Source organism: Gymnodraco acuticeps, unplaced genomic scaffold (assembly GCF_902827175.1).
Source record: "Gymnodraco acuticeps unplaced genomic scaffold, fGymAcu1.1, whole genome shotgun sequence".
In the NCBI taxonomy this organism is placed as follows: Eukaryota; Metazoa; Chordata; class Actinopteri; order Perciformes; family Bathydraconidae; genus Gymnodraco; species Gymnodraco acuticeps.
The window spans coordinates 17,994-35,159 of NW_022991028.1; the positions used below are offsets into that span (position 1 = coordinate 17,994).

At 48.6% G+C, this 17,166-nt stretch overlaps 1 protein-coding gene across 1 annotated transcript in view; it reads right to left on the reverse strand.

Moving 5' to 3' along the window:
* Window positions 1–460: 460 nt before the first annotated feature.
* Window positions 461–17,166, reverse strand: part of LOC117559551 (protein SMG7-like) — a gene marked incomplete at its 5' end in the record, with an annotated part of 41,414 nt that continues 24,708 nt past the window's right edge. The window contains 10 exon segments of the mRNA XM_034236346.1: window positions 461–2,601; window positions 2,779–2,921; window positions 4,368–4,538; window positions 4,622–4,772; window positions 5,005–5,091; window positions 5,374–5,523; window positions 14,686–14,941; window positions 14,943–15,028; window positions 15,457–15,794; window positions 15,972–16,113. Coding sequence (XP_034092237.1) covers window positions 2,497–2,601; window positions 2,779–2,921; window positions 4,368–4,538; window positions 4,622–4,772; window positions 5,005–5,091; window positions 5,374–5,523; window positions 14,686–14,941; window positions 14,943–15,028; window positions 15,457–15,794; window positions 15,972–16,113 — 1,629 coding nt within the window.

Below are 17,166 nucleotides of genomic sequence, written 5' to 3' on the forward strand. Positions count from 1 at the left end.
GAGTCACCATTACCTGTGTTCGAGTCCGAGTCACCATTACCTGTGTTCGAGTCCGAGTCACCATTACCTGTGTTCGAGTCCGAGTCACCATTACCTGTGGTCGAGTCCGAGTCATCATTACCTGTGGTCGAGTCCGAGTCATCATTACCTGTGTTCGAGTCCGAGTCATCATTACCTGTGTTTGAGTCCGAGTCACCATTACCTGTGTTCGAGTCCGAGTCACCATTACCTGTGTTCGAGTCCGAGTCACCATTACCTGTGTTCGAGTCCGAGTCATCATTACCTGTGTTCGAGTCCGAGTCATCATTACCTGTGTTCGAGTCCGAGTCATCATTACCTGTGTTCGAGTCCTTGTCACCCAAGAAGAGTCCAAGTCCGAGTCACAAGTCTTCATGTATTAATCTTAGTGGATATATTTGTTGAAATGTCTGTAGCTCGAAATAAAAACAGTGCGACGGTGCGAGGAGACAGTTGGGTTTATTTAAAGAGTCTTTTACTCACAAAGCAGCTCCTCCACAGCGCCTCACATTCATTAATATCTTTATTTCAAATACATTTTGTAAATGCAACATGAAAAGCACAATCACACGGAAAATAGACACGTCTCTCTGAAGCCTGCTTTCATAAAAACAGCCTTTTAATTTAATTTTTTTAAATCCCTTTAGGAACAAAACGATGTGTAGAAAAACTGGACAGGAAGTTACTTACAGTGCTGCGTCCTGATTGGTCAGCTGCCACTCTCTGCTCTCTGATTGGCTCTCAGATTACAGGTGTGAAGCCAGAGAAATAAAACCCTTCAGGAACCTTTATTTAACTCACAAACTCTCAAGACAAAGGGTTAATAAAAGAGATTTAACCGTTAACTTTTCTCAAAACGCTTTCAGCTTTAACATTATTTTAAAGACAAACGACAGAAAACAGGCAGAAGTAATGGATTTACGTCCCGGGGGTTTTAAATGTGAATATTATGGGGTTGTTATTTCCTCCTATGGTTCTACACTAAAACTCATCCAGGGGTTTGAACAGCTGATCCGAGGAAAGACGTCCCGGTTCCCTCCGTGGATCCATATCAGCAGAGGAACCCATGATGGAAATCCACCTGCAGCTGCGGCGCTGATCTAAAGACAGGAGGCCGAGACTCGAGGGCTCTTCAGAAACTCGAGGGCTTTCCAGAGACTCGAGGGCTCTTCAGAGACTCGAGGGCTCTTCAGAGACTCGAGGGCTCTTCAGAGACTCGAGGGCTTTCCAGAGACTCGAGGGCTTTTCAGAAACTCGAGGGCTCTTCCGAGACTCGAGGGCTCTTCAGAGACTCGAGGGCTTTTCAGAAACTCGAGGGCTTTCCAGAGACTCGGGGGCTTTTCAGAGACTCGAGGGCTTTTGAGAAACTCGAGGGCTTTCCAGAGACCTTCAGAGGGTTCCTCACTGTTTGTGGTTCTCCGTGTTCTCCCAGGTTCCCCAGGACTGTTTGAAAAGAGCTGCAGACGCTGATAAAAAGTGGTTTTAGGGTACGACCCGTCTGTCTGCAGCGACAGGACAGTAACGTGGAGTGGATGCAGGGTCAGTAAGCGAGCAGGGGTTTGGGGGTTTCTTTTTTTGTGTTCTCCGTTAAGTAAAAGAAACAACAGGAAGTAGAGTCCGGAGAGGAAGAGAACCCCGAAAATATTCAAGCAGGAAGCGAACAGACAAACCTGCGTTGGCCTCGGAGGGCGAGAAGCTAAAACTGCTACGAACAAATCACAAAACACCAGATTTCATTTTTTTTGTTAATATCTGCGACCTCGTGACGCTAATGCTATCGCTACGTTTTTTTGTGTTTTTTTTTAACATGTCTCTCGGACTGCTTTCCTCCCTGTGACCTCAGAGTCTTCCCCCCCCCTCAGAACTCTTCATTGGGGGGGGCTGGGTGTTTCAGGCTCAAAAAGTCCAACTATGGCAATATATTGACTGATATATTTATATAGCCGACCCCCCAACCCGGTCCTTCCTTCCTTCCTCCTTCTCAGCAATGAAAATGAATAAAGAGATCAGAAAGTCTATGTTGACCCCCCTCCCGGTGCCTCACCTGACCCCCCCCCCTCTGCCCCCCTCTCACACACCTCACGTCAATCTGCGGCGGCTGAGACGCTAAAAACAGGCGCTCGAACCGGACCTGTAGACGCCCACAAGGTTTTTTATTTATTTTTCGGTGAGGGAGGAATCTGTCCTTAACAGGGGAGTAAGGGGGGTTTCTGATGGTGAGTTGGGGGTTACAAAGGTGAGTTCTGGGGGTTACAATGGTGAGTTTTGGGGGCGAATATGTTCCTCAATGTTCATATTTCCGCCCTCTGGTCCTCGGTCCTCGTGGGGCTCCTCGCCTCCCCAGCCTCCCACCTTTTCTCTCGCTTTAAGGTTTAATTTCCCATTTTTGAGTTGGAGCTGGTTTGGGTCAAACTGGGCGGTTCTCTCTCCTCCCGTTGGGTGCGTTGGATGCGACTCTCGGCGCCGCCCGGCTGGGTTTCAGTGCGGCGGGTTCATGGCGCCGCGCTGCTTCTGCTTCTGCTGCAGGAGGAGCTGCTCCAGAGCCGAGGGGCCCGTCTGCAGCATGGAGCCGGACCAGATGGACTGAGGGGGGAGAGACACGTTAGCATGGAGCTAAAGGTTTACTACAACACAATAAAGAACTACAAGAATAAAGATTGAAAAAGTGGTAAAAAAAAATGTGTGTGTGTCAGTGTGTTAATGTTTTAATGTATGTGTTTTTTTGTATGTCAGTGTGTGAGTGAGTGTGTGTCTATGGACCTTGAGGCTGTCGAGCAGCACTGTGGACGACTCCTCCATCGGAGACTCCTGATTGGCCCAGGAGCTGCCGGGGGGCGGGGCCTGATGCCAGCTGCTGTCAGACCCCGAAGAGGCCGGCGCTGGCAGGAAGTCCAGCCCGAATCCTGAAGAACAGAAATACATCAGAACCAGAACACTTCAGAACCAGAACACACATCAGAACCAACACACACTCTGAACCTTGGACCCTGAACCCCCTGAACCTTGGACCCTGTAACCCCTGGACTCTGTAACCCCTGAACCTTGGACCCTGTAACCCTTGGACCCTGTAACCCCTGGACTCTGTAACCCCTGAACCTTGGACCCTGTAACCCTTGGAACCTGTAACCCCTGAACATTGGACCCTGTAACCCCTGAACCCGGACCCTGTAATCCTTGGAACCTGTAACGCCCTGAACCTTGGACCCTGTAACCCCTGAACATTGGACCCTGTAACCCCTGAACCCGGACCCTGTAACCCTTGGAACCTGTAACGCCCTGAACCTTGGACCCTGTAACCCCTGAACATTGGACCCTGTAACCCCTGAACCCGGACCCTGTAACCCTTGGAACCTGTAACGCCCTGAACCTTGGACCCTGTAACCCCTGAACATTGGACCCTGTAACCCCTGAACCCGGACCCTGTAACCCTTGGAACCTGTAACCCCTGAACATTGGACCCTGTAACCCCTGAACCCGGACCCTGTAACCTGTAACCCCTGGACTCTGTAACCCCTGAACCTTGGACCCTGTAACCCTTGGACCCTGTAACCCCTGGACTCTGTAACCCCTGAACCTTGGACCCTGTAACCCTTGGACCCTGTAACCCTTGGAACCTGTAACCCCTGAACATTGGACCCTGTAACCCCTGAACCCGGACCCTGTAATCCTTGGAACCTGTAACGCCCTGAACCTTGGACCCTGTAACCCCTGAACATTGGACCCTGTAACCCCTGAACCCGGACCCTGTAACCCTTGGAACCTGTAACGCCCTGAACCTTGGACCCTGTAACCCCTGAACATTGGACCCTGTAACCCCTGAACCCGGACCCTGTAACCCTTGGAACCTGTAACGCCCTGAACCTTGGACCCTGTAACCCCTGAACATTGGACCCTGTAACCCCTGAACATTGGACCCTGTAACCCCTGAACCCGGACCCTGTAACCTGTAACCCTTGGAACCTGTAACCCCTGAACATTGGACCCTGTAACCCCTGAACCCGGACCCTGTAACCTGTAACCCCTGGACCCTGTAACCCCTGGACCCATTAACCCCGGACCCATTAACCCCTGAACCCCGGACCCTGTAAACCCTGAACCTTGGAGCCTGTAACCCCGGACCCTGTAACCCCGGACCCTGTAACCCCTGGACCCCGTAAACCCTGGAGCCTGTAACCCTGTAACCCCTGAACCTTGGACCCGGCAACCCCTGAACCTTGGACTCTGTAGCCCCTGAACCTTAGACCCTGTAACCCCTGAACCTTGCCTGAACCTTAGACCCTGTAACCCCTAAACCTTAGACCCCCTGAACCTTGGATCCTGTAACCCCAGAACCCGGACCCCCCCCTCACCGGTCTTGTCGGCCTTCCAGCGGTCCACCACCCTGCGGTCCCGGCTGTCCGGAGTGCCGATGGGCCCGAAGTTAGAGAAGGGCATGGCTCCGTGGTTGTGGGTGGGGGGGGAGGAGGGCAGGCTGCTGGGGTTAGAGGAGTGGGGGGACTGGCTGGCTGGGGTGGAGTGATCTGTCAACAACAACAAAAACAACAACATCAGACACCCTGTGACATCACTTGCTGATTCAAAGTGTTCTGACTTTCTGACGCACCTGAGCTGGCGGGGAGGGAGGGGGACCAGGGCGTGCCCTCGAACAGGGAGTAGAGCGACGGCTCCTGGTGCATCATGGGAGCTTCGGGCTTGGAGCTGGGAGGCAGGCTCTTCCCGTACGCCTGACTGAAGATGCTGTTCTGGTTGTACTCCTGCACACAGGGTCACACAACAGCTGCTTTATATAACCCCACATTATTATTACATCACTGGAAAAAGTGTGTGTGTGTGTGTTTGTATGTGAGTGTGTTTTTGTGTGTGTGTGTGAGTGTGTATGTTTGTATGGTATTGTGTGTGTGTATGAGAGTCTGTGTGTATGTGAGTGTGTTAATGTGTGTGTGTATTGTATGTGAGTGTGTTATTGTGTGTGTGTGTTAATCTGACCTGCATGGGGAACCCAGACATAGGCAGCAGAGAAGATGATTGGCCGACGACCTCGGGGCCGCTCTCCATCCGGCTCTGATTGGGCAGCTGCAGAGACGAAGGACAAACACATACATTAACAACACATACACATTAATAACACACACACATACTCGAGAGCTGAGCAGGATCTGTGTATGGAGAGACTCAGCACTATGAGTCCTAAACCCTGACATGTTTGTGGTTACCCTGAAATGAGGTCTGTGGTGAAGACGAGCTGAAGAGACTTTATTGTTCTACGTCAGTAAATACCCCACTGGTTACTAACAAGTGTCTGAATGAGCTGGTTTCAGATGGGGCTGAATGAGATGGGGGGGGGGGGCTACATACAAATATGTTGGGTCCAGGCGCAGAGCTAAGAGGACCGGCCAACGCCTGGAAGAAATCAGGAGGCTTAGAGAACGCCAGCTCTTCCTCCTCCTCAAAATCTGCTAGAGTTTTGAACAGGTCAGGAAGAGGAAGAGGAGAACTCTTGTGGTCCTGCTGAGAGGAAGAGGAGGAAGAAGAGGAAGGAGATCAAAGTGAAGAAGAGGGAAAAGCACAGAGGAAGAAAGCAAGCCGTAAGACCGAGGTGGAAAGAAGGAAATGTTTCTAAAAGCCAGGAGAGAAGACGTTACCTCTTTCCCACCAAACCAGCTCCATGCGTTTCTGCTTCATCTCTCTGCCGTGTTTTATGATTCTACTTGTTATAGTCTGACATGGCAACCTGTGTCGACCCCACCTGATCACTGCTCAAATCAAAACAACAGGAAAACTCTTCAAAACGTATGCGGCTCTTCATAAGTAGAGATAACAGCGAACAGGCGCTTATTGAAAGTAAGGCCAGCAGGTGGAACTGGTTCTTAAATCGGGCACGAGCTCCCAGCTGGCCGTGGACCCGGTTTGGTGGGAAAGGGGCAACAGAGCGGAGCAGTGATGACGTGTGTAGTCCCCCTGAAGGAAGCGGCTGGTTCCCTCGACTCAGAGCCAACGAGGATTCTCCAGAGCATTTAGGAATATAGTAAAAAATAAGATCTGTGGAAAACGAAGCTGTTTGATAAATGTTTTGTTCAGCCGGATAATCTCCACATGTCTACTTTTATAATGTTGGATCATAGATCTAATGTCCAGAAGCTAAATGCTAACTAGGGCTGCACGATTTTGGGAAAAAATCTAATTGCGATTTTTCTGACAAATATTGCGATTTGCGATATTTGTTTTAAGCATCCCAACGGAAGTTTATTGTAAAATGCTGCCAAATCTCCGGATAGGAAGGTCGTATCAACGTGCTCCCGTCTCTAGCACCCCGCAGCCGAGCTACGAGTGAAAAAAATAATTTTACATGAAACTTCCGTTGGGTTGCTTTAAAGTCGAGCTTCAGTTTAAGATTCACCCTGTAATAGAAACATGTGATGGAGCATTGCTAACCTGACTCAGATGGTTGGTTTCACCAAATATCTAAAGCTCCATTGGAAGCCATTTGGAAAGAGCAGGCACTTTCAGAAGCACTTGGCAGGTGATTGGATCAATCTGTCTATCACCTTCTATCATGGGCTACTTCTGATTGGTTAACAATGGCTGGTACATGTGGAGCACAGCACTTCTGATTGGTTAACAATGGCTGGTACATGTGGAGCACAGCACTTCTGATTGGTTAACAATGGCTGGTACATGTGGAGCACAGCACTCTGATTGGTTAACAATGGCTGGTACATGTGGAGCACAGCACTACTGATTGGTTAACAATGGCTGGTACATGTGGAGCACAGCACTTCTGATTGGTTAACAATGGCTGGTACATGTGGAGCACAGCACTTCTGATTGGTTAACAATGGCTGGTACATGTGGAGCACAGCACTACTGATTGGTTAACAATGGCTGGTACATGTGGAGCACAGCACTTCTGATTGGTTAACAATGGCTGGTACATGTGGAGCACAGCACTTCTGATTGGTTAACAATGGCTGGTACATGTGGAGCACAGCACTTCTGATTGGTTAACAATGGCTGGTACATGTGGAGCACAGCACTACTCATTGGTTAACAATGGCTGGTACATGTGGAGCACAGCACTTCTGATTGGTTAACAATGGCTGGTACCAGGGTTTCCGTTAGCCGGTAATTACCGGTTTTTAGCTGGTAAAATGTATTAAAAACCGGTATATTCAAAACCTGCCGGTCAAAATGTCTGGTAATAATTAGGGAGGCTCCGATAGATCGGCCGCCGGTCATTATCGGCCGATATTCACTCTTAATAGTTTGATCGGTGCTCTCTATAAAGCCCGATCAGGAGAGCTGGATCTGATCGATATGGACATAAACGCGAGTGAAGTGTAACCGGACACGCGAGAGAGATCAGATCAGCTGCTGAGTCAGACCGAGACACGCAGCTCTGCATAATCACCTGAAGCCCCGCCCACTGTTTAGTGAGCTGCATGAGAAACTGACGGGCTGTCAGGAGAGAGAGGGAGGGAGAGGGGAAAAGAGATGATCCGTTTCTCCCGTGTTATTATTCAAAGTTAATGTAAACTTTGAATAATGTACGTTATCTACTACAAGTAGTTTGTTTGAATGTAATAATTATGTTGTTTGTTGTTTGTGGAATAATTTATTGAAAAATTGATCTGAATTGTTTCGATCTGTTACGATTATAAACTGAAGCAATATAAAAATGAGCCCCGTGAACTGAGTTTTAAACTGAAGCATATCTGCTCATAGTCCGGTAATTACCTGCTAACGGAAACTCTGCTACACAACTCTTACTATTATTATTGAAATATGACCGGTAATTTTCAAATGTGTCCGGTAAAATAAATTCTGCCCGGACATTTGACCGGCGAGAAAAAATCCTAGCGGAAACCCTGGCTGGTACATGTGGAGCACAGCACTCTGATTGGTTAACAATGGCTGGTACATGTGGAGCACAGCACTCTGATTGGTTAACAATGGCTGGTACATGTGGAGCACAGCACTTCTGATTGGTTAACAATGGCTGGTACATGTGGAGCACAGCACTACTGATTGGTTAACAATGGCTGGTACATGTGGAGCACAGCACTTCTGATTGGTTAACAATGGCTGGTACATGTGGAGCACAGCACTTCTGATTGGTTAACAATGGCTGGTACATGTGGAGCACAGCACTTCTGATTGGTTAACAATGGCTGGTACATGTGGAGCACAGCACTTCTGATTGGTTAACAATGGCTGGTACATGTGGAGCACAGCACTCTGATTGGTTAACAATGGCTGGTACATGTAGAGCACAGCACTTCTGATTGGTTAACAATGGCTGGGACATGTGGAGCACAGCACTCTGATTGGTTAACAATGGCTGGTACATGTGGAGCACAGCACTTCTGATTGGTTAACAATGGCTGGTACATGTGGAGCACAGCACTTCTGATTGGTTAACAATGGCTGGTACATGTAGAGCACAGCACTTCTGATTGGTTAACAATGGCTGGTACATGTGGAGCACAGCACTTCTGATTGGTTAACAATGGCTGGTACATGTGGAGCACAGCACTTCTGATTGGTTAACAATGGCTGGTACATGTGGAGCACAGCACTCTGATTGGTTAACAATGGCTGGTACATGTGGAGCACAGCACTTTTGATTGGTTAACAATGGCTGGTACATGTGGAGCACAGCACTTCTGATTGGTTAACAATGGCTGGTACATGTGGAGAACAGCACTTCTGATTGGTTAACAATGGCTGGTACATGTGGAGCACAGCACTTCTGATTGGTTAACAATGGCTGGTACATGTGGAGCACAGCACTTCTGATTGGTTAACAATGGCTGGTACATGTGGAGCACAGCACTTCTGATTGGGTTAACAATGGCTGGTACATGTGGAGCACAGCACTTCTGATTGGTTAACAATGGCTGGTACATGTGGAGCACAGCACTACTGATTGGTTAACAATGGCTGGTACATGTGGAGAACAGCACTTCTGATTGGTTAACAATGGCTGGTACATGTGGAGCACAGCACTTCTGATTGGTTAACAATGGCTGGTACATGTGGAGCACAGCACTTCTGATTGGTTAACAATGGCTGGTACATGTGGAGCACAGCACTACTGATTGGTTAACAATGGCTGGTACATGTAGAGCACAGCACTTCTGATTGGTTAACAATGGCTGGTACATGTGGAGCACAGCACTTCTGATTGGTTAACAATGGCTGGTACATGTGGAGCACAGCACTTCTGATTGGTTAACAATGGCTGGTACATGTGGAGCACAGCACTTCTGATTGGTTAACAATGGCTGGTACATGTGGAGCACAGCACTTCTGATTGGTTAACAATGGCTGGTACATGTGGAGCACAGCACTTCTGATTGGTTAACAATGGCTGGTACATGTGGAGCACAGCACTTCTGATTGGTTAACAATGGCTGGTACATGTGGAGCACAGCACTTCTGATTGGTTAACAATGGCTGGTACATGTAGAGCACAGCACTCTGATTGGTTAACAATGGCTGGTACATGTGGAGCACAGCACTTCTGATTGGTTACCAATGGCTGGTACATGTGGAGCACAGCACTTCTGATTGGTTAACAATGGCTGGTACATGTGGAGCACAGCACTACTGATTGGTTACCAATGGCTGGTACATGTGGAGCACAGCACTTCTGATTGGTTAACAATGGCTGGTACATGTGGAGCACAGCACTTCTGATTGGTTAACAATGGCTGGTACATGTGGAGCACAGCACTACTGATTGGTTAACAATGGCTGGTGCATGTGGAGCACAGCACTTCTGATTGGTTAACAATGGCTGGTACATGTGGAGCACAGCACTACTGATTGGTTAACAATGGCTGGTGCATGTGGAGCACAGCACTTCTGATTGGTTAACAATGGCTGGTACATGTGGAGCACAGCACTTCTGATTGGTTAACAATGGCTGGTACATGTGGAGCACAGCACTTCTGATTGGTTAACAATGGCTGGTACATGTGGAGCACAGCACTTCTGATTGGTTAACAATGGCTGGTACCAGGGTTTCCGTTAGCCGGTAATTACCGGTTTTTAGCTGGTAAAATGTATTAAAAACCGGTATATTCAAAACCTGCCGGTCAAAATGTCTGGTAATAATTAGGGAGGCTCCGATAGATCGGCCGCCGGTCATTATCGGCCGATATTCACTCTTAATAGTTTGATCGGTGCTCTCTATAAAGGCCGATCAGGAGAGCTGGATCTGATCGATATGGACATAAACGCGAGTGAAGTATAACCGGACACGCGAGAGAGATCAGATCAGCTGCTGAGTCAGACCGAGACACGCAGCTCTGCATAATCACCTGAAGCCCCGCCCTCTGTTTAGCGAGCTGCAGGAGCTGCATGAGAAACTGACGGGCTGTCAGGAGAGAGAGGGAGGGAGAGGGGAAAAGAGATGATCCGTTTCTCCCGTGTTATTATTCAAAGTTAATGTAAACTTTTGAATAATGTACGTTATCTACTACAAGTAGTTTGTTTGAATGTAATAATTATGTTGTTTGTTGTTTGTGGAATAATTTATTGAAAAATTGATCTGAATTGTTTCGATCTGTTACGATTATAAACTGAAGCAATATAAAAATGAGCCCCGTGAACTGAGTTTTAAACTGAAGCATATCTGCTCATAGTCCGGTAATTACCTGCTAACGGAAACTCTGCTACACAACTCTTACTATTATTATTGAAATATGACCGGTAATTTTCAAATGTGTCCGATAAAATAAATTCTGCCCGGACATTTGACCGGCGAGAAAAAATCCTAGCGGAAACCCTGGCTGGTACATGTGGAGCACAGCACTCTGATTGGTTAACAATGGCTGGTACATGTGGAGCACAGCACTCTGATTGGTTAACAATGGCTGGTACATGTGGAGCACAGCACTTCTGATTGGTTAACAATGGCTGGTACATGTGGAGCACAGCACTCTGATTGGTTAACAATGGCTGGTACATGTGGAGCACAGCACTCTGATTGGTTAACAATGGCTAGTACATGTGGAGCACAGCACTCTGATTGGTTAACAATGGCTGGTACATGTGGAGCACAGCACTTCTGATTGGTTAACAATGGCTGGTACATGTGGAGCACAGCACTACTGATTGGTTAACAATGGCTGGTACATGTGGAGCACAGCACTTCTGATTGGTTAACAATGGCTGGTACATGTGGAGCACAGCACTTCTGATTGGTTAACAATGGCTGGTACATGTGGAGCACAGCACTTCTGATTGGTTAACAATGGCTGGTACATGTGGAGCACAGCACTTCTGATTGGTTAACAATGGCTGGTACATGTGGAGCACAGCACTTCTGATTGGTTAACAATGGCTGGTACATGTGGAGCACAGCACTCTGATTGGTTAACAATGGCTGGTGCATGTGGAGCACAGCACTTCTGATTGGTTAACAATGGCTGGTACATGTGGAGCACAGCACTACTGATTGGTTAACAATGGCTGGTACATGTGGAGCACAGCACTACTGATTGGTTAACAATGGCTGGTACATGTGGAGCACAGCACTTCTGATTGGTTAACAATGGCTGGTACATGTGGAGCACAGCACTTCTGATTGGTTAACAATGGCTGGTACATGTGGAGCACAGCACTACTGATTGGTTAACAATGGCTGGTACATGTGGAGCACAGCACTTCTGATTGGTTAACAATGGCTGGTACATGTGGAGCACAGCACTACTGATTGGTTAGCAATGGCTGGTACATGTGGAGCACAGCACTTCTGATTGGTTAACAATGGCTGGTACATGTGGAGCACAGCACTACTGATTGGTTAACAATGGCTGGTACATGTGGAGCACAGCACTACTGATTGGTTAGCAATGGCTGGTACATGTGGAGCACAGCACTTCTGATTGGTTAACAATGGCTGGTACATGTGGAGCACAGCACTACTGATTGGTTAACAATGGCTGGTACATGTGGAGCACAGCACTTCTGATTGGTTAACAATGGCTGGTACATGTGGAGCACAGCACTTCTGATTGGTTAACAATGGCTGGTACATGTGGAGCACAGCACTTCTGATTGGTTAACAATGGCTGGTACATGTGGAGCACAGCACTACTGATTGGTTAACAATGGCTGGTACATGTGGAGAACAGCACTTCTGATTGGTTAACAATGGCTGGTACATGTGGAGCACAGCACTTCTGATTGGTTAACAATGGCTGGTACATGTGGAGCACAGCACTACTCATTGGTTAACAATGGCTGGTACATGTGGAGCACAGCACTACTGATTGGTTAACAATGGCTGGTACATGTGGAGCACAGCACATCTGATTGGTTAACAATGGCTGGTACATGTGGAGCACAGCACTTCTGATTGGTTAACAATGGCTGGTACATGTGGAGCACAGCACTTCTGATTGGTTAACAATGGCTGGTACATGTGGAGCACAGCACTCTGATTGGTTAACAATGGCTGGTACATGTGGAGCACAGCACTTCTGATTGGTTAACAATGGCTGGTACATGTGGAACACAGCACTACTGATTGGTTAACAATGGCTGGTACATGTGGAGCACAGCACTACTGATTGGTTAACAATGGCTGGTACATGTGGAGCACAGCACTTCTGATTGGTTAACAATGGCTGGTACATGTGGAGCACAGCACTTCTGATTGGTTAACAATGGCTGGTACATGTGGAGCACAGCACTTCTGATTGGTTAACAATGGCTGGTACATGTGGAGCACAGCACTTCTGATTGGTTAACAATGGCTGGTACATGTGGAGCACAGCACTTCTGATTGGTTAACAATGGCTGGTACATGTGGAGCACAGCACTACTGATTGGTTAACAATGGCTGGTACATGTGGAGCACAGCACTTCTGATTGGTTAACAATGGCGGGTACATGTGGAGCACAGCACTTCTGATTGGTTAGCAATGGCTGGTACATGTGGAGCACAGCACTACTGATTGGTTAACAATGGCTGGTACATGTGGAGCACAGCACTTCTGATTGGTTAACAATGGCGGGTACATGTGGAGCACAGCACTTCTGATTGGTTAACAATGGCTGGTACATGTGGAGCACAGCACTTCTGATTGGTTAACAATGGCTGGTACATGTGGAGCACAGCACTTCTGATTGGTTAACAATGGCTGGTACATGTGGAGAACAGCACTTCTGATTGGTTAACAATGGCTGGTACATGTGGAGCACAGCACTTCTGATTGGTTAACAATGGCTGGTACATGTGGAGAACAGCACTTCTGATTGGTTAACAATGGCTGGTACATGTGGAGCACAGCACTTCTGATTGGTTAACAATGGCTGGTACATGTGGAGCACAGCACTTCTGATTGGTTAACAATGGCTGGTACATGTGGAGAACAGCACTTCTGATTGGTTAACAATGGCTGGTACATGTGGAGAACAGCACTTCTGATTGGTTAACAATGGCTGGTACATGTGGAGCACAGCACTACTGATTGGTTAACAATGGCTGGTACATGTGGAGCACAGCACTTCTGATTGGTGTGGATGACTGACACACAAGAAGGAAAAAAAATAAATGGTAAAAAAAATAAATGATCGCAGGCTTTGCGATTTCGTAATCGCATCATTTCAAATCGCGATTTCGATTTAAAATCGATTAATCGTTCAGCCCTAATGCTAACGTGATGCTATAAAGCAGGGGTGTCAAACTCAAGGCCCGGGGGCCAAATCCGGCCCGCGACTTCACTTCATGCGGCCCCACAAGAGCTTGCAAAAAATATAATATGTTTATTATATGGTTACATGCTACTTTACAGAAGCACGTTGCCCATAAACTACATGTCCCACAATGCACCTCAAATTTGACTTTTTTCTCAGAATTTGACTTTTTTCTCAAAATGTCACTTTATTTTGTTTTCCAGAATGTGGCTTTTCTTTTTAAATCATTTTGTGGCGTTCTGAAGAGACTTGCAATGATTTGCCCCAGACTTCTGCTTTCAGACAAACTTAATTATGAAGTGATTACCCTATCAGATAATAATCCAATGCAGAGGCAATGATGTAATAGAATACATTATTTTATATATATTATATATATATATATGTATTTTTATATATTCTTAAAATTACAACCGGCTCTTTGAGTGCCACCATAATGCTGATGTGGCCGTGATGAAATTGAGTTTGACCCCCCTGCTATAAAGGAGCTACAGGCGAGTCCAGCAGCACGACTTCAACGTCACGCCAACTTCAGATCCAGATTCAAACACACAGACTCTAGATGGAACGAGTTGAAGCGTTTGTTTGAACAGTCTGCAGGAGGCAGGGACTTGCTCTCAAGCAGAACAGAAACTAACTCAGAGGAGTGTTCACGTGTTCGGCGTAATGACGTACAACGGCCTCCACGACTTCTGTAGTCCTGTTCAGCCACTTGGTAACAACCACCGTTTCTCAGACACGTCCACTCTTCAGAAATCACCAGAGGGGTCACTGCTGATGATTTAATGTCCTAGAACAAAACGTGATCCGTCTCTTCAATGTGTCTCAACCTCAGACCTTAGTTCAGATACTTTCCTAACTCCTATGGAGAGATCCCATTGGCTCTGAGACCAGGGAACAGGAAGTGGAGAAATGCTGACTCATCACTGCACCGCTCTATAGAGGAGACGGACTCACCTCAAACGGGGGTCCGCGGGGCCCCTGTTGGCCCTCCTGCTCGGAGCACATCCCCCCCGGCGGGGCCCTCTTCATGCGGTCGGCCATCACTGCCAGCCCCTCTCCCATCCTGTAGGACGGCTCCCAGTAGAAGTCCTGCATCTTCACGCTGGGGAACTTCATCTTCTTGTCCATGGAGGCGGGGGACTGCAGCTGGTGCTCGTACATCTTCAGGGGGTCGGGGGTCATGTAGAAGCCCTGCTGGGGGGGGCGGCTGCTGCTTCATGGACATCTGCATCGGAGACAGATTCTGGAGCGCCGCCTGGGCCTGAGACCACATCTGAGCCGGCTGCTCCTGCATGTACTGCACACACACACACACACACACACACACACACACACACACACACACACACACACACACACACACACACACACACACACACACACACACACACACACACACACACACACACACACACACACACACACACACACACACACACACACACACACCACACACACACACACACACACACACACACACACACACACACACACACACACACACACACACCACACACACACACACACACACACATCACACACACACACACACACACACACACACACACACACACACACACACACACACACACACACACACACACACACACACACAGCACACACACACACACACACACACACACACACACACACACACACACACTGTTGAGACGCAGACATTGAACTGCACTTAATGTGCTTCACTGTATGACTGATCTCACTGACCTGCTGCAGCCCTGGGTGGTGGGGGGGGCTCTTCCCCATCTGCTGCCCCCCTGGTTTGGTGGGGCTCTGCTGCTGCTGGTGGTTCTGGTTCATGGCCTGGACCTGCAGCTGCTGTTGCCCCCCCGAGGCTCCTGGTCCCTGAGGGGGTCCTGAGGGTCTCTGCTGGCTGTAGGGGATGTGAGACGGCTTCCCACCCCCCTGGACCCCCTGCTGGCTGAGCACCCCCGCCTGCAGGAAGGGGGGCACGGAGACCCCGGAGGAGAAGGTGAAGCCGGGGTTCACCTGCAGACCAGGGAAGCCCACCGGGGGGGGGATCACATAGGCAGAGGGGGGGAAACCTGCAGGGGAGAGGAGTGTTAATGTTGGTACTATTACGGTTATATTCAACATCCTTTAACACGTGTATTACAATTAGGTCACTGTGTGTGTGTGTGTGTGTGTGTGTGTGTGTGTGTGTGTGTGTGTGTGTGTGTGAGACAGTGTGTGTGTGTGTGTGTGTGTGTGTGTGTGTGTACCAGGTCTGCTGGGTAGGGGGGGAAAGGCTCCTGGATGGTGGATGGGGATGAACTGAGTCTGGGTCTGGGTCTGAGTTTGAGTGACAGGTGTCTTCTTGGCCTCGGACACTGGAGTCTTCCTCAGCTCTGTCTGAGCCTTCACCTGAAAACATGGCCGACAGAAATCACAACAGTTAGAGCAGCAGCAGTGCAGAGGACAGTTAGAGGACAGTTAGAGGACAGGCAGAGGACAGTTAGAGGACAGTTAGAGGACAGGCAGAGGACAGTTAGAGGACAGTTAGAGGACAGGCAGAGGACAGTTAGAGGACAGTTAGAGGACAGGCAGAGGACAGTTAGAGGACAGGCAGAGGACAGTTAGAGGACAGGCAGAGGACAGTTAGAGGACAGTTAGAGGACAGGCAGAGGACAGGACAGTTAGAGGACAGGCAAGAGTTAGAGGACAGTTAGAGGACAGTTAGGACAGTGAGACAGTTAGAGGACAGGCAGAGGACAGTTAGAGGACAGTTAGAGGACAGGCAGAGGACAGTTAGAGGATAGGCAGAGGACAGTTAGAGGACAGTTAGAGGACAGGCAGAGGACAGTTAGAGGACAGTTAGAGGACAGTTAGAGGACAGTTAGAGGACAGGCAGAGGACAGTTAGAGGACAGTTAGAGGACAGGCAGAGGACAGTTAGAGGACAGTTAGAGGACAGGCAGAGGACAGTTAGAGGATAGGCAGAGGACAGGCAGAGGACAGTTAAAGGACAGGCAGAGGACAGTTAGAGGACAGGCAGAGGACAGTTAGAGGACAGGCAGAGGACAGTTAGAGGACAGGCAGAGGACAGGCAGAGGACAGTTAGAGGACAGGCAGAGGACAGTTAGAGGACAGGCAGAGGACAGGCAGAAGACAGTTAGAGGACAGGCAGGGGACAGGCAGAGGACAGTTAGAGGATAGGCAGAGGACAGGCAGAGGACAGTTAGAGGACAGGCAGGGGACAGGCAGAAGACAGTTAGAGGACAGGCAGAGGACAGGCAGAGGACAGTTAGAGGACAGGCAGAGGACAGTTAGAGGACAGGCAGAGGACAGTTAGAGGATAGGCAGAGGACAGGCAGAGGACAGTTAGAGGACAGGCAGGGGACAGGCAGAAGACAGTTAGAGGACAGGCAGAGGACAGGCAGAGGACAGTTAGAGGACAGGCAGAGGACAGTTAGAGGAC